We start from the raw sequence: 26,415 nt of genomic DNA, 5'->3' as shown, positions 1-26,415 counted from the left end.
AAAAAAAATAAAAATTTGAATTACCCCAGTTAAAGACATAATAATAATAATAACAATAATAATAAAAAGATAAAATACAGATTTCGTATTGCGGCATCAGTACAAGACAAATCTCTCAAAAAGGGGATTCCACCATCCGCGATGTTGAGATCATGATAAAATGTGAGGAATGTGGAGGGATTAGGACATGTGTCTACGTGTTTCGAGCTCAAGACTCTTAGTCCTGACAATGAGTGTCCAGGCTAGATGTATATATATCCAACAGGAAAAGAAAAAAAAAGAAACAAAAAACACACCTGAAGTAAATGGTGTAATGAGACCTGAACGGACTGTTGGTTGCATATAAATGAATCTGTGCAGACAAAAACCTTCAGCAGAAAAACTACATAGAACAAAATAAAAAATATACGATATACTATAAGCCAGACAATGACAGCGGTATAAAAATGTGGGCATAATATAAATAGTTGTAATAAGGTTATTTGTACCAAATTTCAAATATGAAAGCTGATTGTGACTGTGAAATCCTATAAAGTCTCTACGCTATGTGCACGGACAAATGACGGCAACACACTGGTATGGAGGCCGGGTCTGAACACGGCTCCACTGACTCGTAAATAGCAACGTATGTCATATAGGATTGAAAATGTGTCTGAAAAAAACAGATTAAAAGTAGGGATTAAAAAATGAAGGTAGCCCAATCACAAGTACTATGCAGTGATGGACGAATATTGGAATAATGACAACGAAGTGGGGTCAATAATATAAAGTAAAAACATTAGAAGTATAAATAAACCCACAGTTTGTTGTACAGAGTCTCGCGCACGAGCAAAAATTATCAGCCACATATAGAACATTAAGTTACATACAAGCGAAAACAGTAAATAACAACGTCTACAGGAAGAACACTATAAAAAATATATATATACTGTATATACACTGCTCAAAAAAATAAAGGGAACACTGAAATCCCACATCCTAGATATCAGGAAATATTCCAGTTGTAAATCTTTATTCATTGCATAGTGGAATGTGTTGAGAACAATAAAACCTAAAAATGATCAATGTAAATCACAACTAATATCCCATGGAGGTCTGGAGTTGGAATGATGCTCAAAATCAAAGTGAAAAATGAAGTTACAGGCTGATCCAACTTCAGTGGAAATACCTGAAGACAAGGAAATGATGCTCAGTAGTGTGTGTGGCCTCCACATGCCTGTATGACTGCCCTACAACACCTGGGCATGCTCCTGATGAGGCGGCAGATGGTCTCTTGACGGATCTCCTCCCAGACCTGGACTAAAGCATCCACTAACTCCTGGACAGTCTGTGGTGCAACGTGATGTTGGTGGATGGTGCGAGACATGATGTGCCAGATGTGTTCAATCAGATTCAGGTCTGGGGAACGGGCGGGCCAGTCCATAGCTTCAATGCCTTCATCTTGCAGGAACTGCTGACACACTCCAGCCACATGAGGTCCTGCATTAGGAGGAACCCAGGGCCAACCGCACCAGCATATGGTCTCACAAGGGGTCTGAGGATCTCATCTCGGTACCTAATGGCAGTCAGGCTACCTCTGGCGAGCACATGGAGGGCTGCGTGGCCATCCAAAGAAATGCCACCCCACACCATTACTGACCCACTGCCAAACCGGTCATGCTGAAGGATGTTGCAGGCAGCAGATCATTCTCCACGGTGTGTCCAGACTCTGTCACGTCAGTCACATGTGCTCAGTGTGAACCTGGTTTTATCTGTTTAGAGGACAGGGCGCCAGTGGTGAATTTGCCAATCCCGGTGTTCTGTGGCAAATGCCAAGCGTCCTGCATGGTGTTGGGCTGTGAGCACAACCCCATCTGTGGACGTTGGGCACTTAGACCAACCTCATGGAGTCAATTTATAACCGTTTGTGCAGAAACATGCACTTTTGTGGCCTGCTGGAGGTCAATTTGCAGGGCTCTGTCAGTGCTCCTCCTGTTCCTCCTTGCACATAGGCTGAGGTAGCGGTCCTGCTGCTGGGTTGTTGCTCTATGGTACACCTCCACATCTCTTGGTGTACTGGCCTGTCTCCTGATAGCGCCTCCAGCCTCTGGACACTACGCTGACAGACACAGCAAACCTTCCTGCATCTTTATCTTTCTGTGGCATTGCTCCATGTCCCCTGATGAACCCCCAGGATTCCCACGGGGGGGAAACGCGTCGGGCAGTGTAGGGAGGATATTACGGCAGGAGACTAGCGGAGCAGTATGACTGTATTATCACCCACAACGCCTCTGGGATGCAGATGAGTAGAAGCGTATATCATAGTACTATAATATGGGCTGTTGTCCTATTGGTTGTTTAAACTGCTCTGGTGGTCCCTTGTGGGGATGTCTTTGTGTTTTTGTGGGCTGCAGTCCTATTAAGGACACTACATATGTGGGTGTCATCTGACCACTTGTAAATTTTGGATACACATGACTATATATAGGAATGTGGGATGGAGTGGCCTGTTGATTTATTTTTTGGATAAACGAGACACTGATATTTTCACCCAATAGGTGTGATTAGTTGCACCCTATTAGGGACCCTTTTTGTCTGGTACTAAATAATAGTGTTTTTTTGCCGAGTTTATTTTTTTGCTTTTTTCTATTCTAATTTTTGCATTTTTTTGATTTTTTATATTTGTTTCATTTTTTTGGTAATTAGTAGGTCTCATTTAGGGAATATAGGGTGTAATTAGGGCTATTAGGGCCAGTCGTCGAGGAGCGGGGGCGCCTACCGCAGAAACTTAGGGTGTCAACCTCCGCAGTCAGGTAGGGAGTAGTAATAGGATACCTGACAGGGCGAATTAGATTTATTCTTTGATACATTTTCTGAATATTATTGTCTCTCATATTGGAGCAAACTGTTTTTAGCTTTTATAAATATTAAAAGTTATATTTTAGGGATCCTTGTTGTTTTTTGGTTGTTTCTAGGATTCTACCAATATCTTTTTTGATTGGTTCTTTTTTGTATGTATACATCTAGCCTGGACACTTGTTGTCAGGACTAAGAGCCTTGAGCTCAAAACGCGTAGACAGGTGTCCTGATCCCCCCACACTCCTCACATTTTATCACTATGATTTTTTTCATTTTAAATGTTATCGTTAAAAGTCATGTTTTAATCTGATCATGCGGATGCTGGAATCCCCTTTTTCTCTTGGTAGGTGGTGAATATGTTACTCGGTAATGTCGGATATTGTCGGTACAAGCCCCCACTGAATTATAAAACGCTATAGAATATGCTGACACTATAAAAAGAAAAAAATATTATTTAAAAATATTTCATTTCCTCATCATACTCTCCTTTTAACACAGCTGGTCTTACAACAAATCAAATACACGCACTTTCCATCAACGTATCAGCTCACAGAAGGACAGACGGGCTGGATTCTCTCGGAATGAAAATCGCCAGATTTTGATTTCATGCAAGTTGTCTTAGAAATGGTTGTTTTTACAGTTGTTTATGGATTTGTGTGGCTGGTAACTACAGTACATGGCTAATTGTGCATGAAGAATAAGCTCATTGAAGTGGAAAGAAATGATTATTGTAGGTTGGGTGTGCTGGACAATAGAGTTTCGGAGGTGATCGATGGGAGACAACAAAAGAATAACTTTAAAATTCAAAACTGATCCACAACTATTGGTAGAAGAACTAGACACCTTCTTGGTCAGAGGTTTATTTAAAGATCTTTTAATGAGAAATATTCCTTTTTCTCATCTCAGTGCTCTAGAAACCGGACATAAAATATGACTTGGGCGATAATGCTGCATTCCCTGCTTCTGCTTTTAAACAGGCTGCGATGGTTCATCTTGATTGTCTGTGATGTAATCTCAGAGCTGCAGGGCATTATGGGAAAGCCCGACTAGTAACACTCAAGGTAATGGGAGCCGCCTTCCATAGTTGGTGCAATGTGTTAAATGTCAGTGAATTACTAAAAATTTGTCCCAAATTTGATTTGCATCAAATCAATTCACTTATCTCTATTTGCATCGAATCAATTTAATGTGAATCAAATTGAAGCAGATTTGTTAATTGCGCCTGCCCAGGAAACATCTACAAATCGAGATTTCAGATAACTCATTTGGTCACACCAGTCTATACCGGCAAAATGAGCCTGTGAGTTGAATACCAGATGCTGACAGAAATTCTCAAAGAACCATCTCAAAAAGCCATCATTATTCCACATCACTTTGCAGACATCACTGTCCTCATTGGAGCTCAAAATCCACATTCCCGAGGATAACCCATGAGGCTGGTAGTCAAGAGTTCCTAGGTCAAAAGCCAAGAGAGTACATCATAGACAGAGGGGTGAGATAAAGGCGTAATCAGGAAACAGCTCGAGGTCAAAATTCCAAGAAGTTGGCAGATCACAACAAAAGAGCTAGGCAAACGGAAGGTCTAGACAAATCCGAGGTCGAGCAGCAAATATCAAAATGCAAGACTAGGAGCACAGAGCGCACACACCTCATGAGCAAAGCTACAATTAACCCCAATCAAGGGCAGAGAGATGGTTAAATAGCCAGGTAGTTACTCTGGATGAGAGACATGGTGCCATGGGTGTGTCACGTGTGACAGTCATCCTGGATCCGGCTGTAGAAGGTCTTTGCGATTAGCTCAAGCACCTTCTTGATTTTGGCATCTCTGTTGTAGAGCGATATCCCTCTCCCTTTAGGAACCTACGATTACCTCCACCTTCTGCTGCTAATTATACACCTGTGCGGTAGGTTTAAATACATTCAATTGCTGCAGCATGGTGCGGGTGGTAGCTCTTACTTGTCTCTGTGTAGTTGGAAGTACAGTCGGCTAGTTCCCTCTCAGAGGACTCTTGGAGGATTGCTGGCGTGACATCTTGGTTGTCTTCTCAAGCTAAGTGTCCCCTTGTTTGTCTTCCCTCTGTCTTTAGTTGTAGTGGGGACTGACTAGTGCATACCCCATTCCCTCCCTAACTAGGGCCTATCGCTAGGGTCAGGCAGGGATTAGGTTCCCGCTCGACAATAGGTGCAGAACCTATATAGGGATGGTTAGGGCAGTCAGGGAGATTTTAGATCTACCTAGGGGTGTCCACGCCTCCATCCCTTTCCCCTTTGTTGTGCACTTATCAGTCACCCAGTGTGACACATGGATGTAGCCCCGACACACCCTGGTCTTGCTTGGACGGCTAAACTGTCACTCCAGACACTGACAGCTCAGCACAATCCTGTATCTGACTGGACGGCAGAGCTGTCCATCACCATACAGACAGCTCAGCATGCCCCTTTCCTAGATTGGACGACAGAACAGTCATTCACTATGTTCAGACACTCAGGAAGAAAAGTGACAGTGCTAACCACTGAGCCAGCGTGTTGCCCCATATATAGTACAGTGCTAATGCCTGCCCGAGCTGCCTGTAATTCTACTATTAATGTCTGGCAGTGCAAAAGACTGCAAAAATATAAAAAACACAGAAGAATGTTTCAGCAGAGAAAAAAAAACACCCCGGCAAACAATATAACTTCTAGAACAATCGCCTGTTTAAACAAATGGTTATTTATTTGGTCACAGCATAAGAAGACATGTTTGAGCAAAATGTAAAGACGGCATTTCACCAGAAAGACCCGATTCTGACTCTAGAGCCCGGCGCTGGAAATGTTATACTGTGGGACAGCTCTACTGTATAAGCACCAGGTTATCAACCTACAAATCACCATTAATTCTTCATACCAGCGGCTGCTTGAGGATAATGTGAGCGAATCTGATGTTCAGTCTGACAAAGTCAGAAATAAGATAATCGGCACAAAAAAAAGATAAAGAGGGTTCTTGAAAGGCAAGTCAACGTGTATCCATCAAGATCCTGGTGAGAATTATTATAGCACCATTGATTTCATGGTTCTGTACATGAGAAGGGGTTACATACAAATTACAGATATCACTTACAGTAAACTAACAATGACAGACTGATACAGAGGGGCGAGGACCCTTCCCTTGTGGGCTTACATTCTACAGGAATATGGGGAAGGAGACAATAGGTTGAGGGTTGCAGGAGTTACGGTGTTGGTGAGGCGGTAGCTCCGGTAGTGGTGAGGAGGCAGCGGGGTCAGTGCAGGCTGTAGGCTTTCCTGAAGAGGTGGGTTTTCAGGTTCTGTCTGAAGGATCCGAATGTGGTTGATAGTCGGACATGTTGGGGCAAAGAATTCCAGAGGACGGGGGGATATTTGGGAGAAGTCTTGGAGGCGGTTGGGTGAAAAGCAAATAAGTGTGGAGGAGAGAAGGAGGTCTTGAGAGGACGGGAGATTACGTGAGGGAAGATATCGGGAGATTATTTCAGAGATATATGGAGGAGACAGGTTAAGGATGGCTTTGTAGGTCAGTATTAGCAATTTGAACTGGATACGCTGAGGGAATGAAACCCAGTGAAGAGATCTGCAGAGGGGGAAAGCGGAGGAGTAGCGAGGAGAGAGATGAATTAGTCGGGCAGCAGAGTTAAGGATGGACTGGAGAGGTGGAAGGGTGTTAGCAGGGAGGCCACAGAAAAGGATGTTGCAGTAGTCGAGGCGGGAGATGATGAGGGCATGCATTTTAGTAGATTGAGGGCTGAGGAAAGGACGGATTCTGGAAATATTTTTGAGCTGGAGGTGACAGGAGGTGGAAAGAGCTTGGATGTGCGGTTTGAAGGACAGGGCAGAGTCAAGCGTTACTCCGAGGCAGCAGAGTTTCGGTATGGGGAAAGCGTGATGTCGTTAATTGCGATAGATAGGTCAGGTATGGAAGATCTATGAGATGGAGGAAAGGTGATGAGTTCAGATTTGTCCACATTGAGTTTGAGGAAGCGAGAGGAGGAGAAGGAGGATATGGCTGATAGACACTCCGGGATTCTGGACAGCAGAGAGGTGACATCTGGGCCAGAGAGGTAGATCTGAGTGTCAACAGCATAAAGGTGGTACTGGAATCCATGGGACTTTATGAGTTGTCCCAGGCCAAGTGTATAGATTGAGAAGAGTAGGGGTCCTAGAACAGAGCCTTGGGGGACCTCCAACGGAGAGAGGGTGGGATGAGGAGGTAGTGTGGGAGTGGGAGACGCTGAATGTGTGGTTGGAAAGGTATGAGGAGATCCAGGATAGGGCGAGGTCTTTTATACTAAAGGAGGAGAGGATCTGTAGTAGGAGACAGTGGTCGACTGTGTCGAAAGCAGAGGACAGGTCTAGAAGGAGGAGTACAGAATATTGTCCGTTAGCTTTGGCGGTAAGTAGGTCGTTAGTGATTTTGGTCAGGGCTGTCTCAGTTGAGTGATGGGGGCGGAAACCAGATTGTAGATTGTCAAAGAACAAGTTAGATGAGAGGTGGGAGGAAAGTTCAGCGTGGACGTGCTGCTCCAGGAGTTTGGAAGCGAATGGGAGCAGCGATATTGGGCAATAGCTGGACATAGCAGTTAAATCGAGGGTTGGCTTTTTAAGGATAGAAAAAAGTCACAGAGAAAAAAGCAGAGATGATTACCTGCTCAGGCCTCCAAAACAAATGCTCTGGCAGGGTGCAGCGGACCCTGATTAATGATGGCAAAAACACAACAATACCGATGAAACAACCACTTTTTTCTCTGTGACTTTTTTCAAATTTTTGGAGGTTTTTTAAGTCCTCTTTTTGTGTCTGTGAGCTTTCTTTTTAAGGATAGGCGTGATTGTGGTATGTTTGAAAGTAGAAGGGAAGGTGCCAGAAGTTAGCGATAGGTTGAAGAGGTGGGTTAGGGATGGGATAAGAGTGGCGGTGAGGTTGGGGTCGAGCGCACAGGTGGTGAGGTGCGATTTGCAGAGGAGACAATTAAGTGATGTTGGATAGGGAGGTTAAGGGGTTTGGGCATTGGTCTGGTATACAAAGGGGTTGTGGTGGTTGAACAATGAACATTTGCCTTGTTTGGTTGATCTTATTTTTAAAGTGTGTGGCAAAGTCCTCAGCAGAGATGAGGGAGGTTGGAGGGGGCAGTGAGGGGCGGAGGAGGGAGTTAAAGGTTTTAAATAACTGTTTGGGGTTGTAGGATAGTGAAGATACGAGGGTTGTGAAGTAGGCCTGTTTAGCAGAGGTGAGAGCAGATTTAAAAGCGAGTGTTGCCTGTTTGAATGCAGTGAAGTCTTCTTGCGAATGTGTTTTCTTCCAACGCCGCTCTGCAACCCTGGACACTTGCCGGAGCTTTTTAGTGATGTTATTGTGCCAGGGTTGTCTATTGATACATCGCACTCTGCCATGAAGGAGAGGGGCAACCGTGTCAATAGCTGATGCGAGAGTGGCATTGTATAAAGCAGTGGCAGTGTCTGTGCCGTGGAGTGAGGATATTGATGAAAGTGGTAGGATAGTCAGAGTGTGCGGGTGTCTAGGTGTGCGAGGTTTCTGCGGGGGTGCGCATGTTGCTGGACATTGGTGACCGGTTAGGAGGACAGGGATGAGAAAGTGAGCAGATGGTGGTCAGATAGAGGGAGGGGGAGGTGGTGAAGTTAGAGAGCAGAGATGGGTGAAGACCAGGTTTAGTGTATGCCCGTCTGTGTGGGTGGCTGCGGAGGACCCCTGAGTAAGTCCAAAAGATGAAGGAAGGGACAGAAGTTTGGAGGCTGCTGACTGAGGGGCATCAGTGGGGATGTTGAAGTCACCCATGATGATGGTGGGAATGTCAGCAGAAAGTGAAGAAGCCAGGTGGAGAATTGGTCAATAAAGGCAGTGGCCAGGCCAGGAGGTCTGTATATGACGGCCACTTGGAGGTTGGAGGGAGAGTGGATGCAGACAGAGTGGACTTCAAAAGAGGGGAGGATAAGGGAGGGTATAGGTGGGATTGGGTTAAAGGTGCAGTTAGAAGAAAGGAGAAGGCCCACTCCTCTACCATGTCTGTTGTCGGGGCGAGGGGTGTGGGTGAAGTGGAGGCCGCCATAATACAGTGCAGCAGGGGAGGCAGTGTCAGAGGCCGAGGAAGGCAAGATTGTGAGAGAGAAAAAGGTCATGAATCACATGAAGCTTATTGCAGATTGAGCGGGCATTCCAGAGTGCTCCAGAGAGAGGGAGCAGGGGGGGGGGGGGCGTCAGGGGCACGGGTTTTATGTTGGAAAGATTGCGGTAGTTCATATTAGATAGGGAGTGGTAGGAGGGGGTAGTAATGGGAGGTATGAGCTGTGGGGGTCCAGTATTGGGAGATCTCATGTCACCAGCAGTGAGAAGCAGAGAAAGGGAGAGCAGGTGGGAGGAGAATGGCCGGCTTGTTTTATTAGGACAGATTTGAGGTTGAGGAGCAGGTCAGCAGAGGAGGACAGGTGGGGAGGAATGAGGGAAGGAGATGATTATTTGGTTAGAGGGTGCTGGGGTTTGGGGATAGCGGAGGAGAGTGAGGATTAATGGAGCAAACACTGTAGGGGCATATGTAAACATGGTGAAGGTAAGATGGATCTAGCTTTTCTATTAACCCAAGTAATAAGATGTGATTACTCAGCAGACATACCCAAAAGAGACAAATACATAGAGTGGGGTCCTGACTCCTGCCATGACTAACTGCCGTTGAAATAACTGCACTTCACGATACTTTTGCTGCCAGGAGACGCGTGCCTGACCAGCACACGTGCCCCCCTAGAATGCTACTAAATTTATAGGACTAAGTAGAGGATCAGGTGAAAGGGATTGTGGAACCTGATTTGGGATAAATTAGCAATTGGCCAACACACCAGAGGAGGTTACATGATCAAAGGCGCTGGGCCTGGCTACATCCATATGCTATAACACCTTGCACCAGATAACATCTCCTGTTGCAGGATAAGCAGCAGATGACAGCAAGCAGATACTGTACCATTAAAAGGAATGTTGCAAGATGATAAGCAGGAGATGACAGCAAGCAGATATTGTACCATATACCAGAATGTAAAACTGGCTGTGCATCCCATATATAAAAGGCAGTAAGGTCTCATTCACACTTGTGGATCTTGGATGTTATATTGCATCATTATTTTTAATCCAAAATTGGGAGAGCAGAATAACGAAAGAAAATTATTATGGAAAGATAGGCAAGTCTTTCGTGTTTTTGCCAAAGGGACATCACCAGGTATTTGAGACACAGGTAACGGCGTATCTACAATTATTTCTTAATTCAGTTGAACCACGTTTAACTTGAATGAAGATTGAATCAGGATATGTAAAAAAAATTACAAACTTTGTATGGGATGTCCTTACGTTTTCCACTGTATTCTCATGCAGTGTAGATGAATTTATGAATAAAGTAATAAATAGCATTTGTAGCAAAAAAAAGGCTTGTGTTCCTCATTATAGCCATAATCATTTTCTTCATGGATCCTGTTTTGTTTTTTTATTGAAGATCCAATCTAATTCTACTAAAGTCATCTTTTTCTCTTGTAGCATTTCTCCCATTCCAACAATAGTTTCTACTCAATAATAATTCTCTAGTCAATTATGAAACATGATCTACTTCTAAATCATTATATACATATAGAAAATCAAACTGGTTCCTCCCGTATGTGACTCTTTTGATGTTTAATGACACTTGATTTATCTGTAAAGCACTTCCCACACTGGGTACATGAAAACGGTTTCTCTCCTCTGTGAATTCTGTCATGTATAACAAGATTTGCTTTACCCGTAAAGCATTTCCCACACAGTGAACAGGAGTACGGCTTCTCTCCTGTGTGAGTTCTCTCATGTCTAACAAGATTTGAATACTGCTTAAAACATTTTCCACATTGCGAACATGAATACGGCTTTTCGCCTGTGTGGCTTCTCTCATGGTTAACAAGACTAGTTCTATCTTTAAAGCACTTCCTACATTCTGAACATGAATACGGCTTCTCTCCCGTGTGTATTCTCTTGTGTGAAGCAAGATTGGCTTTTTCGGTAAAACGTTTCCCACATTCTGAACATGAGTATGGCTTCTCTCCTGTGTGAATTTTTTGATGTGTAACAAGCTGAGATTTCTTTATAAAACTTTTCACACATTCTGAACATGAATACGGCTTCTCTCCTGTGTGAATTCTCCCATGCGAAGCAAGATTTGCTTTATCTGTAAAACATTTCCCACATTCTGAGCAGGAGTATGGTTTCTCTCCTGTGTGAGTTTTCTCATGTGTAACAAGATGCGTCTTACTTGCAAAAAATTTCCCACATTCTGAACAGGAATATGGCCTCTTTCCTGTGTGAATTTTATGATGTGTAACGAGATGTGATTTACTTGTAAAACATTTTTTACATTCGGAACATGAAAATGGCTTCTCTCCTGTGTGAGTTCTCTGGTGTGTAATAAAACGTGATTTAATTGTAAAGCATTTCTCACACTTTGTACACTGGTATGGCTTGTCCATGGCAGGAGTTCTTCTATTCGGTGATTGACCAGTAGAAGGTTCCTCAGAAGTAGGAGGATTACACAATAGATCTGTACTGTGAAGTCCTGGATGTGCCTTAACGTTAATGATCTTTTCTCTTGAGCAGCACTGACTGTTAGGTTCACCTTTTCCTTTATAATTTTTTGACGAGATAATATTTTTTTCAGAGTTCTTACACCAATTTTCTGTTAGGATTAAAAAAAAAAAAAGTGATTTTTTTTTTTTTAAATTAAAGTAGACAAACGTCTAACACTAATTTTCCTTTTTATTGTCTATCCCATTTGAATCAACTTTCTTCTTCATCTCAAAAATCTAATCAACAGAAACAGACATTTTTACAAAACTTACTGCCACTTATTAAAGACCTTGTTTTTATTTGGGATGACCTTTGTTAACGCATCAGTTTGGGTATCCTTTCTGGATAGGCTTTGTACTGTTTTGGGCTATGTGCACATGGCCTCATTTTCATGTGGATTTCCGCCTGAAAAAGCACCCCCATAAAATGAACATAATGCACAACTATGTAACGTCTTGTCACTGCTTCAGGGTTTCCGAAAAGAAGTGACATTCTTATTTTAAACCTAAAAGTATGGAGGAAAAGATGCCAAGAATGATGGCGAAAGTTTCAACCCAGGGTTTTCCCAAAGTGGCTTCACCGGGTGCTCCGTCATTTAAAAGATACAGTGTGCACATATTATTTATCAGAAGTCAAATTCTAATTTGAGACCATTCTGTTTATTGGATAATTTTATTTTATGTTGTTATTTCCAAATGTTATTTTTTTTTGTGCCAGTAAGGGAAATGGACTCACTTTCTACATTCACTGTTACATACCTAGTTTAACACAAACTGTAGTTTCCTCTTCCACTTTACTCACACGCGGTGGGTCGCCCATCATTATTTCTTCTTCTTCTTCTTCTTCTTTGACCTCCACTTTAATAATCGTCAGTTCTTCACCCTGACAGATGGAAAAATCTCACTGTTCAACACAAGTGGAATGCAAGTTGTCTGTGAATGTCTGTAACTAGGAAAAGAAACCCTCTAATGGGGGAGACAGAGCCGGTCCTGTAACTCGTAGGGAAGAATTCAGAAGATGGACATCTTATATCACAAAACTACAGTAACCTCTTGACCATATTAACACACAAATGACTTTTTACTGCTGCCATAAAGGCAGCCCCCAGAGGAAACCCACGCGAAACGCGCGTCGGGGCTGCCACTGGACGTATACTGACAGATACTCTATGGGTGAGTCCAGCATTCCTTCAGTGGGTATTTCCCCACACGTTTTAGCGACTATGTAGTTTGGAGTCATGAATATATTCAGATTTCATGCCAGCCATATTTACGGGAGATCCCCCTTTTATATTTAATGCACTATTTCTTGCACTATGCAATTTTTTGTGACTATGCCATTTAAATACCTTAAAGTTGCAATGTTATGTAGGTCTGCTAGCAAGCCCTGTTACTACGGTATATGAGTCCTTTCACACATGAGTTTTGTTTGTGCCTTGTTGTTATGGTCTACTTATTTGATGTAGGTTAGTAATTTGGTAATAAAAATATATTGATTTTTTATAACTTGGTTTGGACTTTTACGCCATTTTTTGTGTATGATCTATGGTTTTTGGAGTGTCCATAGTGATTGTTGTTGGTCCACGAATTTGGCATAGGGCCATTCAAGATATTTAATATGTATCAGTGGATCCTTTCCTTTGCCATAAAGGGTCTGATGCTTAAACTACGTATTTATGGTCCCATAGTGTAAGTCTGCAGAATGTATCGCCCCGGGTGAGGTGCAGATTCGGGTGTGTGACCTCCCTTGTGGATTAAGTTGTTGTTATTATGGTCGAAAGCCTAAAAATGGTTATATAGGGAATCCTATTAGTTTCTCTACTTTCTCTACTCGGCTGCCTGTTCTGTCACTATAAAACTGACAGGCATAATGCGTTGTACTACAGTAATATGGCAAAATATTACTTTTCTGGGCCTAAAAAAAATACAAAAATATATATAAAGAGTAATGCTTTGTGAAAAAAAAATTTTTTAAAAAAATGTCCAAAGATTTGTTTGGTCTTTTACAAAAACCTTTATTTAAAAAAAACTAAAACTGAAAAAAACTCAAGGCATGATTGGTACTGCCGTATCCAAAATGATCAGAACTATGAAATGATCACATTCTAGGTATAGGAATAGGTTCTGCGCCTCAAAGTAGTAGCAACAAAATCTAAAGAAACAAGTCCTTGTACATCACTGAGGAAATAAAGTGTCCTGGCTCGCGTTATGCAATGACAAGTATACGAATTTCATTGTGCGAAAGTAGAAAAAACATTTTAAAAAATGCCACATAAATGATGGAGTCGGCAGAATGAATGAAGTGATCACTGCAATTACCTCCAACACTTCATCAAACAAAAAATAAATGCAGCATTGATATATATTTTTTTTACTATTACTCCACCAAGCATAAAAAATTAGGTTTATAATCTGGTACATGTAGCCCAAAGTAGCAAGCACATCTTCTCACACTAGGGAGCCAAAGCCACAACTTTCCTTACCGGCCTGACAAACTAGTGGGGATCTGTAGAAACCAGATGCAAAGTCTAAAGGGGGTGAAAACAAGGCCGATTACACACACCAGGGAAACACAGCCCAGCAGATCGCCGGTCTCCTGACCTGAGCGGACTCCTTCATAGCCATATATGTTTGCCAAGATCTGGAGACCCGGTGGTCAGACCCTGCTCAGATTGTAAGACCTGGTCTATGTTTCATGGGTGTGCGACACCGGCCTAAGACATGGAGAAAAGAATAGTCTGAGAGTTAGATCCAATATATGAGCTGTGAGACTCTTATGCTTTGTAACCAGCACTTTCTACCCTCTCCTCAAGTGTAGAAACCTTTGAACTAACAGAAACCACCCAAAATCTCTGATATCTGTGACCGCAGATTTGATACAAAGCTCAGCTCCTTATACCTGAGGAGTCTCCGGGACGTTGTGACTTCCCTCTGGACGGTCCGGAGAATACAGAGGACATCTTTCTGGGGGGCTTCTTTCATCTGTAGGAGACACAGAACAGATAGTTTGCATGTGATGATCAGATGATGAGAGTTGTATCCAGATGTCGTTCTTCTACAACCAGTGATGGTCTCCGCTCCTTACACAGCTGATCGTCCTCAGTCTTCTCTTCTTCTCCATCATCGTCATCATCCTCTGTAACCTCCACCTTAATATCCATCAGATTCTCGGCCTAATCAGAGAAGACAATAATGTAAAATGAACAGTGGTTCAGTAACTTTATGGTCGTATTTTAGTAAGAGCTCCGAGTCATCTACCTGATGAGTCTCCGGGACGTTGTGACTTCCCTCTGGACGGTCCGGGGAACACAGAGGACGGGGACATCTCTCTGGGGGGTCTCTTTCATCTGTAGGAGACACAGAACAGATAGTTTGCATGTGATGATAGGATGATGGAAGTTGTATCTAGATGACATTCTTTAAAACAGGTGATGGTCTCCACTCCTTACACGGCTGATCGGCCTCCGTCTCCTCTTCATCTATAACCTCAACCTTAATATTCATCAGATTTTCATCCTAATCAGAGAAAACAACAGCGTAACATGAACAGTGAGTGGTTCAGTAACTTTATGGTCGTATTTGGGTAACAGCTCAGCACCATCTACCTGATGATTGTCCAGGACATTGTGATTTTCCTCTGGACGGCCTGGGGTACACAGAGGACGGGGACATCTCTCTGGTGGGTTTCTCCTCCTGGATCCATCTGTGGGTGATACAGACACAGTGGTGGAGTCCCTGACTGACTGGAGATCTCACCATACATCACACACTTCTCTCATCACCTCTTCTAGTTTTACTTATGAGGGTCATATAATAATGTTGTGCTCGTCAACAACACCAAGATAACACAGTCGTGCCCACACAACAAAATCAGGCCCGGAGCGGTTGGTCTACACCAAGACTCCAGTTCATCCTTCTCAATTTTCTGCATATGAAAGAGACTCAAACATGTATGAATTTAGACGAGTTGAAGGAAACCCATCTTCAAATACATTAAAATGTCACCAGAGTCCCTGACACTTGGCCGTTATTATGGGACCCCACAATGTGTGACGTTTCACTGCGCTGCTGGGGATACGATTTTGACCTTTGGGAAGAGATCAACTTTTTTTTTTTGTGTGTGCGGATTATAACAAATCAGATCATCTGTGAAGTAGTCAGTCTGCTGGGCATTAGGAGTCACGTTTCACGAGCTGTAAGTGGGTCTTCATGCGGGTCGTACACTCGTATACACATTATCCATGCAGACTTGAACAAACCTACACACGTCTAAGAAAAAGCAGCAAATGCCAACATGCCGAACAACAAAACAGAGACAGCTGTGGGCCACAGTTTGCAACTGAATACTGTTACTGAATGAAATGTTGGCAATTCTTCTGCTCATCTGAACAAACCCATTTCTTTGGCTTTCACCTTTCGACAGCCAGAACGTTGTATTTTGCAAAGTTTTAGGAGTTCTCCACTGAACGTCTGGTGAGATGTTTCATTGATTTTTAGTTCCACCATATAATACACACTGGCCATCTACTTTTAGAAGAGCACCACTCTCAAAGACCAAATTACATAGCAATTTTCTAATTACAATGTATTTACGTCTCCTCTTACCTTGCGATGTGGGACGCGGGTGGTTCTCCATCATGATGTCCTCGTACAGATCGTCTTCACTAGTGTGTAATCCTGTGTTGGAGAGATGCTGATAATATCACTATGTATAAACTCACAATTAGTCACATAGATCTTTCTACGGGAGACAATCTTCCTCCTTCAACCAATCTCCCCTCATTAATCAATAAACTGCTAACCTTCCCGACATTGGAGAAGACTTCCATCACCACATCATGAAATGATCTGGATCCTCCGAGAGACCTCATTTTGTTAATCAAACTCTAATCAATGTTTTGATTTCAGTGGCTAAACCCTTCTGGACACATCAGCTCCAACGTTGAACACGGCCAGCTCCCTCCTCTAAGAGCATCGTCCTGACCCCAAAATATGTTGTGCAATTTCTCCCGAGTACACAATATCCAATACGTGAGGAAAAAATTACTGTTAGGTAGGCGGACTCTCATCACTACAGAAAAGCCAAACGTGGTTTAGGCACACTGGGGCTCAGAAGGGAGAGGGACATTTGGATTTGGGAGCGCAGAATTTGCTTGATTTCTTTTGCAGGGTGAGGAGCCATTTCGCGTTTCTAGATTCTTTGTGCTACCAGTAATGTGGAAGTCCCCTATATTTCCGTTTATAGATGACAGACCTGAGTGGGGACTTACTTTTTTTATGGATTGAGTTGAAGCTTTTATTGGGAGCATTTTACATAACGTTTGGGAACACATTTATCCTGATCTTTACGCTGACCACTTATATCGGGGTTTCCACCTAAATCTCATGACGTGATTCAGATGAAACCCCCAAGGGAACCATTCACTATAACGAAGTAGCAGAGTTAATCTGGACTCAGTCTGGCCTCTGTTCAGCGGTGTCCTTTTGAAAAGTGTACAAAACTGTGTTGGACCACATTTTTATGTACGCTTAAAAATACAGACACTGCCGGATTACATGTCCTATGGCATCAACAGTGCCTCCATCTGCCTCATTATAGGGAATCGTCAGACAGATATTCCATCTGAATCATGTATTTCAGAGATTTACACAGAAACCCTGGTGTAAGTGCTCAACGTAAAGCACAGGATAAATGTGCGCCGAGCCTTACTGTGATCTTTGGGAGGCAGAATGAAAAAAAATCAACAGCATGAAGATTTTTGTTTGTTTGTTTGTTTTTTTTGCCATTCCTTGTGTGGTATAAGTGATTAGGTGACTTTATTCTTCGGGTCGATGCAATTACAGTGATACCAGATTTATATCGGGTTTTTATGTTTCGGTGCCATCACACACTAAAAGTCGCTTTTATTGGAAAAACTATTTTTTTCATAGCCAGATTCTGAGAGCTATAATTTTCCTATATTTCTGCTTACAGTCATGTGAGGGCTTGATTTTTGCGGAAGGAGTTGACATTTTTATTGGTACCATTTTCGGAGACATTTTTTGATCGCTTTCTATTCCAATTTTTGGGAGGCAGAATGAACAAAAACAGCAATTCAGGAATTGTTTTTCTTTTTCCTGTTTTTTTTAATTCCGTTCCATGTTTGGTAAAATTGATATGGCAGCTTTATTCTTGGGGTCAGTACGATTACAACGATACCACATTTACATAATTTTTTTATGTTTTGCCACTTCTACACAATAAGAACCATTTTTGATTTATTCTGAGAGCTATAACTTTTTTATTTTTCCGTTGATGGAACTGTATGGCTGCTTGTTTTTTGTGGGACAAGATGATGTTTTCAACTATACCATTTTTATTTCCATTGGACTTTGTGATTGTGTTTTATTTCCCTTTTTGTTTTGCGGTATGGTAAAGCATTGTTTTTGCCACTGAAGGGGATAACTAGTGAGGCAGTTTTATAGATCGGGTCATTCCGGACACGGCGATACCAAACATGTGCACTTTGTTTATTTTTATGTTTTTTTACAAAAATATACGTATTTATTGATAATATTTTTTTATTTTGTGATTTTTTTTCTTAATGTTTTTTCAGTGTTGTTGTCCTCTATGGGACTTTAACCTTTTGTACTGCGATCAGTGGTATAATGCACAAGCATTGCAATGCATTATACCAGTCAGAAGCCTCTGAGGCTATGCTGCTGGCATGGTCTAACAGGCACGATGTAGCTGGGTGACCCGGAGGTGGTAATGACGACCTTGCAACGATCGGGCCCCTGCAGTGATCTCGCAGGAGCGTTGATTGGAAGGGAGCCACCTCTCTCTCCCAGCCTTCTAAATTTTGCGATCAATATCTTTTGTGGCACTTTGGGGGTTAAAATGACTGGTGCGGTGCGGGCGGGGGTGAACGTAACAGCTGGGTATTGGCTTCACCTTAAGCCGAGCTCCCGGTGGCGAACGCGCGGGCACAGCTCCTGTGTCCTGCATGATAGCCATGACAAACCCATATGTGAAGGGGTTAATAGGTACACTTATTTATGGGGAGCTTTTAGGTTTAGCAGCAATCATTTACATTTTGAAGACTTTCTGAATTTTTTTTTTTTTTTTTAGGGGCAGATCCAATACTCGCGTGCCTTTGAGAAATGTCCAGTATGTGTCATAACCCCCCACAAATCACACCATTTCAAAATGCAAACCCCTTATAGTGTTCAAGAGCGTATTTAAGACGTTTGTTGACCCTTCAGGAGCGCCCCAGGAATTAATGCAGAGGGGAATGATACAAAATTAAAAATGCTATTTTGTCCTAATGTTTCTTAGTAGTAGAAGCACACAACTTGTTACACAGTTAGTCCCCTATATGCAGTCACACACTACTGTCTGTGTACACGGACGGCTCAGAGAGGAAGGAGCTAGTTGGCTTTTACAGAGCAAATTTTGCTAGCAAGGTTTTCGGACACCATATTACATGTGCAGAGCCCCTGAGGTATCACAACAATGGAAACCATATCATATGTGCACAGCCCCTGAAGTATCACAACAGGGGAAACCATATATGTGCAGAGCCCCTGAGGTATCACAACAATGGAAACCATATCATATGTGCAGAGCCCCTGAGCTATCACAACAGGGGAAACTATATCATATGTGCACAGTCCCTGAGGTATCACAACAGGAGAAACCATATCATATGTGCACAGTCCCTGAGGTATCACAACAGGAGAAACCATATCATATGTGCACAGTCCCTGAGGTATCACAACAGGGGAAACCATATCATATGTGCACAGCCCCTGAGGTATCACAACAGGGGAAACCATATCATATGTGCACAGCCCCTGAGCTATCACAACAGGAGAAACCATATCATATGTGCACAGCCCCTGAGCTATCACAACAGGAGAAACCATATCATATGTGCACAGTCCCTGAGGTATCACAACAGGAGAAACCATATAATATGTGCACAGTCCCTGAGGTATCACAACAGGAGAAACCATATCATATGTGCACAGTCCCTGAGGTACCACAACAGAGGAAACCATATCATATGTGCACAGCCCGAGGTATCACAACAGAGGAAACCATATCATATGTGCACAGCCCGAGGTATCACAACAGAGGAAACCATATCATATGTGCACAGCCCCTGAGGTATCACAACAGGGGAAACCATATATGTGCAGAGCCCCTGAGCTATCACAACAGGAGAAACCATGTCATATGTGCACAGTCCCTGAGGTATCACAACAGGAGAAACCATATCATATGTGCACAGTCCCTGAGGTATCACAACAGGAGAAACCATATCATATGTGCACAGTCCCTGAGGTACCACAACAGAGGAAACCATATCATATGTGCACAGCCCGAGGTATCACAACAGAGGAAACCATATCATATGTGCACAGCCCCTGAGGCATCACAACAGAGGAAACCATATCATATGTGCAGAGCTCCTGAGTTATCACAACAATGGAAACCATATCATATGTGCACAGCCCCTGAGTTATCACAACAATGGAAACCATATCATATGTGCACAGCCCCTGAGGTATCACAACAATGGAAACCATATCATATGTGCACAGCCCCTGAGTTATCACAACAATGGAAACCATATCATATGTGCACAGCCCCTGAGGTATCACAACAATGGAAACCATATCATATGTGCACAGCCCCTGAGGTATCACAACAATGGAAACCATATCATATGTGCACAGCCCCCGAAGTATCACAACAGAGGAAACCATATCATATGTGCACAGCCCCTGAGGTATCACAACAGGGGAAACCATATCATATGGGCAGAGCCCCCGAGCTATCACAACAGGGGAAACTATATCATATGTGCAGAGCCCCTGAAGTAACACAACAGAGGAAACCATATCATATGTGCAGAGCCCCTGAGCTATCACAACAGGGGAAACTATATCATATGTGCAGAGCCCCTGAGCTATCAAAACAGGGGAAACCATATCATATGTGCAGAGCCCCTGAGGTATCACAACAGGGGAAACCATATCATATGTACACAGCCCCTGAAGTATCACAACAGAGGAAACCATATCATATGTGCAGAGCCCCTGAGCTATCACAACAGGGGAAACTATATCATATGTGCAGAGCCCCTGAAGTAACACAACAGAGGAAACCATATTATATGTGCACAGCCCGAGGTATCACAACAGGGGAAACCATATCATATGTGCACAGCCCCTGAGGTATCACAACAGGGGAAACCATATCATATGTGCAGAGCCCCTAAGGTATCACAACAGGGGAAACCATATCATATCTGCACAGCCCCAGAGGAATCACAAGGGAAACCGTATCATATGTGCACAGCCCCTGAGGTATCACAAAAGGGGAAACCCTCCAGAAGTGACCTCATTTTGAACATTACACCCCTCAAAGCATTTATCAAGGGCTGTAGTGGTCATTTTGACCCATAAGGTGTCTTCAATAAATGAATGCGTGACACCCCAGTACTATGTTTTCACAATAAAATACTTTTTACAACCCAAAAACATTTCTTCTATCACCAGATTTTGGGAGCCATAACTTTATTTTTCTGTTAATGGAGTTGTGTCAAGGCTCATTTTTTGCGATGAGTTGCAGTTTTTATTTGTACTGTTTTGAGTTGCATGTGACTTTTTGATTGTCTTTTATATCCCATTGATTTTGTGAGGAAAGGTGACGCAACCAGCAGTTCTGACTTTTCTTTTTCATGGTATTTATTGGGTGGGATAAATAGCTGCTTGTTTTATATTTCTGGTCATTGCTAAAGTGACAAAAGGGAGCAGGATCTTCTGTGTGTGGCGATTATTATTGAAAAGCAGGAATTGAAGATCGAAGGAGGTAAATTGCATGTTCCTGGTGCATTCTGGGAAGAGTGAAGAGTTGCCAAGAGGCTGAGGATCGTTGGGTGTAACTGGATGGAATCTTCTAACCATGCGCCTGACGGCGCACAAATCTTTAACCTGATTCGGCAGAAATTTGTTTCGTTCCACATGGAGGAGATTCCCCATACGGTGCTGCAACGTGCGCTATATGTTTACAGACTTGTCAGAGGAAAAGACAAAGTTTACGTGCCAGAAATACAAGCTTGTGACTCTGTTAGAGGAAAACGCGCAAAGTCTTCAGCAGAGAATATCTGTACTGAAGCTCACCACAGGAGATGAGGATTTCTTGACAGAGCAGAAGAATCTCCGCAGAATGTTCCAAGAGAAGAATTTCTCAGTGTTCCTGCAGAAGGTAATGACGGCAGAAATAACTATTCAGAATGTTCGGAGAGAAGCAGCTTTCAATGTATCTGCAGAAGAAGAGAAATGGAGCATGTGACCCAAAGACGCCGGAGGATGAGGAGGCCGTTAGCACCCATACCGGTGAAGAACCGCTACCAGGCTCTCACAGAGGACAACTATGAAGATGTACATAAAGTGCTGTGCCTACAAAGAACACCCCAGTAAGAAATCAGAGGTCTCATGAAGGGAAAAAAAAAAAGAAGAGCTGTGGTGAAGAAGAAGAGAGAGTGGTGGTCCTGGGGGATTCCTTACTGAGAGGAACAGAAGCCGCTATCTGCAGACCAGACATCACCTCTCGAGAAGTGTGTTGTCTTCCACTGCCCACATCAAAGATGTGTCTGATAGGGCATCAAGACTCCTCAGTGATACAGACGACCACCCATGCCTACTAATACACGTAGGAACAAATGAAACCGCAAAAAAGGACCTAGAAACTATAGGCAGAGACTGTGAAGACCTAGGCCGGAAAGTGAAGGAACTGGTAGTACAGGTAGTCTTCTCATCCATCATCCCAGTGGATGGACATTGACCAAGGAGATTTAACAGGATACTACAGGTGAACAACTGGCTACGTCAATGGTGTCATGAGCAACGTTTTGGGTTTCTTGACCATGGAGCATGGGAAACAAACAAGGAGAATTGGAGCTGCTAACACAGGAAGGGAGATATGATGTCATTGGAATCACTGAAACTTGGTGGAATGATACACATGTTGGAATACAAATCTTGAAAGCTACAACTTATTTATTAGAAACAGGATTAACAGGAGGGGAGGAGCTGTTGCATTGTTTGTTAGGAAAACGTATATCTCCACAGAGATCCAAGCTTCAGAGAATGGTGGCTCTGCAGAAACTGGGTAACAATACAAGGAGAGAAGAACACAAAGGACACTATTGTAGGTGTTTACTATATGCCACCTGGACAGACTAAAGATATGGATAAACTCTTCTTACATCAGATGTCTCTGTTCTCAGAAAAGTATAACAGTGTCCATGGGAGATTTTAACTATCCAGATATTTATTGGGAATCTCTCTCAGGCAAAAGTACTGGGTCCAGAAAATTCTTATCTTTTCTTGCTGACAACTTTATCTTTAAAAAGGTAGAAGAGAGAACAAGAGGATCTGCAATCTTGGACCTAATTCTTAACGACAGGGAGGAAATGGTTGAGGAAGTAAAGGTGGCCGGGAATTTAGGAGTCAGCGATCATCCAATCCTCGAATTTTGGATTACAACAGGAGGAAGACCAGCGAGGACTCAGACTTTAAGGTTGGACTTCAGAAAGGCAGATTTTAATGGACTCAGAAACAGGGCAGGAAAGGTCCAATGGCCGGATGTTCTGAAGGACAGAAATGTCCAAGAAGGATGGGAAATTTTCCTAAATGAAATTCTCATGACACAGTCGGTAACAATCCCAAAAACAAGAAAGAATTGGAAGCATTTAAAGAGACCAGGATGGATGAACACAGAACTTAATCACTTGTGAAAAAGGAAAAAAGGAATGTATATCAGATGGAAAGAGGGGGATATTAAAGAAGAATATAATGCTGCTTGCAGGGAATGCAGGGAAAGGGTTAGAACAGCTAAAGCAAGAAATGAAGTAAGGCTTGCAAGGGAGACCAAAAGCAATAAAAAGGATTTTGGGGGTTATGTCAAAAGCAAAAGAAAGGGCAAAGACGCTATAGGATTTTTACAGGATAAAAAGGGTGAAGTGGTCAAAAATTATGTTGAGAAGAACAAACTCTTACATTCCTATTTTGCATCTGTGTTCTCTAAGAAAGCAAATGTAACATCAACTGATTTTCATGGTGCCATCGAAGGAATAAAAGAATCCACACAAACAGAGAGATGGTGCGGGAATACTTAGCATGAATTTACATTTCCTGGTCTAGATGAATTACATCCTAGGGTCCTGAAAGAGTTAGAGGAAAGTGCAGAACCACTAGCCAGACTCTTTGAAAAATCCTGGAAAACAGAAGTTCTAGAAGATTGAAGAAGGGCAAATGTTGTCCCCATCTTCACAAACAGAAAGAAGATTGAGCCAGGAAATTACAGGCCAGTGAGACTAACTTCTATACTAGGAAAGATCTGTGAACAAACTATTAAACAGCATGTATGTAAGTACTTGGATAAGACTACAGTAATTAACCAGAGCCAGCATGGGTTTGTAGCAAACAAGTCATGTCAGACTGATCTAATTTCCTTCTATGATGGAATCACTGACTGGGTAGATCAGGGAAATGCGGCAGATATAGCACATCTCTACTGCAGCAAAGCATTTGATAAAGTATCTCATACTATTATAGAAACTTAAAGGGAACCTGTCGACCCCAAAATGGAAGGTGAGCAAAGCCCACCGGCATCAGGGGCTTATCTACAGCATTCTGTAATTCTGTAGATAAGCCCTGAATCCTGAAAGATGAGAAAAAGAGGTTAGATTATACTCACCTAGGGGCGGTCCCACTGCGGTTCTGGTCCGATGGGCGTCGCAGTCCGGTCCGATGGGCGTCGCAGTCCGGTCCGGGGCCTCCCATCTTCATACGACCACATCCTCTTCTGGTCTTCACGCTGCAGCTCCGGCGTACTTTGTCTGCCCTGTTGAGGGCAGAGCAAAGTACTGCAGTGCGCAGGCGCCAGGCCTCTCTGACCTTTCCCAGCACCTGCGCACTGCAGTACTTTGCTCTGCCCTCAACAGGACAGATCAGTACGCCTGAGCCGCAGCATGCAGACAAGAAGAGGACGTCATCGTAAGAAGATGGGAGGCCCTGGACCGGACCGTGAGGCCCATCATACCGGGACCGCCTCCCCAGGTGAGTATAATCTAAACTCTTTTTCTCATCTTTCAGGTTACATCGGGGGCTTATCTACAGCATTACAGAATGCATTACAGAATGCTGTAGATAAGCCCCTGATGCCGGTGGGCTTTGCTCACCTTCCATTTTGGGGGTGACTGGTTCCCTTTAAGACTTTGGAGTGGGGGCGTGTTCTTTGTTCCTCAGAGTGTTGCTGCCTACTTATGATTGGTCAGCATGACAAAGAGTAAGAAGTACACGCCCCCACTGAAATCTCTCTGGTAAATACCCACAAGGAGTTAAAAATAGCTGTTTAAGTGCCCAATATTTAGATTTCTAATATCTCCGCAACAGAAGGAAAAATTAAAAAACAAACAAAAATAATGTTATTCTGCTCTGCACCGAAGCCTGTTATCTTGTGTGTCCAATTCAACATGACACATTTAGTCAAAGGTCCTCTTTAAAGGGAACCTGTCTCCAGAAAAAAATGCTACTAACCTGCAGATACAGAGTCAGTAGCGTTACTAAGCTGCCCAGCGCCTGCACTTAGCCGAACACTGCGGCGAGAAAATTTACTTTATTTTTACCGGCAATGTCACCGATTCAGTCTGAATTGGGGCCGGCTGCCAGTCAGGGCCGCAGCTGTCGGGCGGGTTAGCAACGCTATTAACCTGCAGACTGACCCCATACCTGCAGGTTAACTGTGTTTTTTTCTGGTGACAGGTTCCTTTTAAATAGCTTGAAAAAGCTTAAATCCAGTCCTGGGGGGGGGGTCGGTCACACAGCGCTGCGGACAGATACATTACACTGGCGGTCCGGTCTCCAGCAGTGGAGAATATGGGACAGACGAGCTGGTGCTGATTACAGGGGGCGCCCACACCCGCCACACTTTGCTGTTGGGAATTTTCCCGCTGATTTTCACCACTGAGGCGACGACTACTCCAAGTGGATCCAGAAAAGGGACTAAAACAGAAGGCGACGCCGCAGTGTGAACAGCGCCCTCCGCCCCACAGCCGGTACCTGCAGCGCCGCAGTGTGAACAGCGCCCTCCGCCCCACAGCCGGTACCTGCAGCGCCGCAGTGTGAACAGCGCCCTCCGCCCCACAGCCGGTACCTGCAGCGCCGCAGTGTGAACAGCGCCCTCCGCCCCACAGCCGGTACCTGCAGCGCCGCAGTGTGAACACCGCCCTCCGCCCCACAGCCGGTACCTGCAGCGCCGCAGTGTGAACACCGCCCTCCGCCCCACAGCCGGTACCTGCAGCGCCGCAGTGTGAACACCGCACCCGCCCCACAGCCGGTACCTGCAGCGCCGCAGTGTGAACACCGCACCCGCCCCACAGCCGGTACCTGCAGCGCCGGCCTCCTCGCTCTCCTCCTCTCCGCACTCAGAGATCACAATTATGTGGTAAACTTAAATCTGCTTTCAGGCCGAGAACTGAAGCCGCGGATGTGAGCGCACTATGGCTTCTGCCCCGCAGCAAAGCCGCACAGTCCGGGAAGCCGCGACCTGCACCGTCCTGTCTGATCTGCCGCTGAAGGACCTGTGTGACGTCACTAACGTGAGACCACAACAGCAGGGGGCGGGGTCTGCAAGAGAAGCAAGTAACAGGGTGTGGCTCAAGGACCTGTCAAGATGATGATGTCACTGATGTCACCACCATGTGATCAGTCACGTGAGAAGGCGGAGCTAAACGAACTAAAAGATGGTCATGTGACAAAGGGTGGAGCTTAAAATGTGAAGACGTGAAGGGTTCATTGTGTTCGAACAGCAATGAGAGAAACCCCGCCCAATGCAGACCACGCCTCTTTTTTGCAAACAGCGAACTGTTCCGTAAACATGACGAAAACCACAGTCAGAGGCAATAACCTGCAGCCCCCCACACAGTATAA

The 26,415-nt window shown here is 43.8% G+C and overlaps 1 protein-coding gene across 1 annotated transcript in view; it reads right to left on the bottom strand.

Annotated features, from left to right (window-relative positions):
* Nucleotides 1-8,944: 8,944 nt before the first annotated feature.
* Nucleotides 8,945-26,415, bottom strand: part of LOC143783129 (uncharacterized) — a 79,797-nt gene continuing 62,326 nt past the window's right edge. Inside the window, exon 10 of the mRNA XM_077271427.1 lies at nt 8,945-11,322. Within this exon, the coding sequence (XP_077127542.1) occupies nt 10,474-11,322 (849 nt within the window). The 3' untranslated portion in view covers nt 8,945-10,473. The remainder of the gene's footprint in view (nt 11,323-26,415) is intronic.

The sequence above is a fragment of the Ranitomeya variabilis genome, chromosome 6 (genome assembly GCF_051348905.1).
Source record: "Ranitomeya variabilis isolate aRanVar5 chromosome 6, aRanVar5.hap1, whole genome shotgun sequence".
Classification (NCBI taxonomy): domain Eukaryota; kingdom Metazoa; phylum Chordata; class Amphibia; order Anura; family Dendrobatidae; genus Ranitomeya; species Ranitomeya variabilis.
This window is presented reverse-complemented; position numbering and strand designations above follow the sequence as displayed.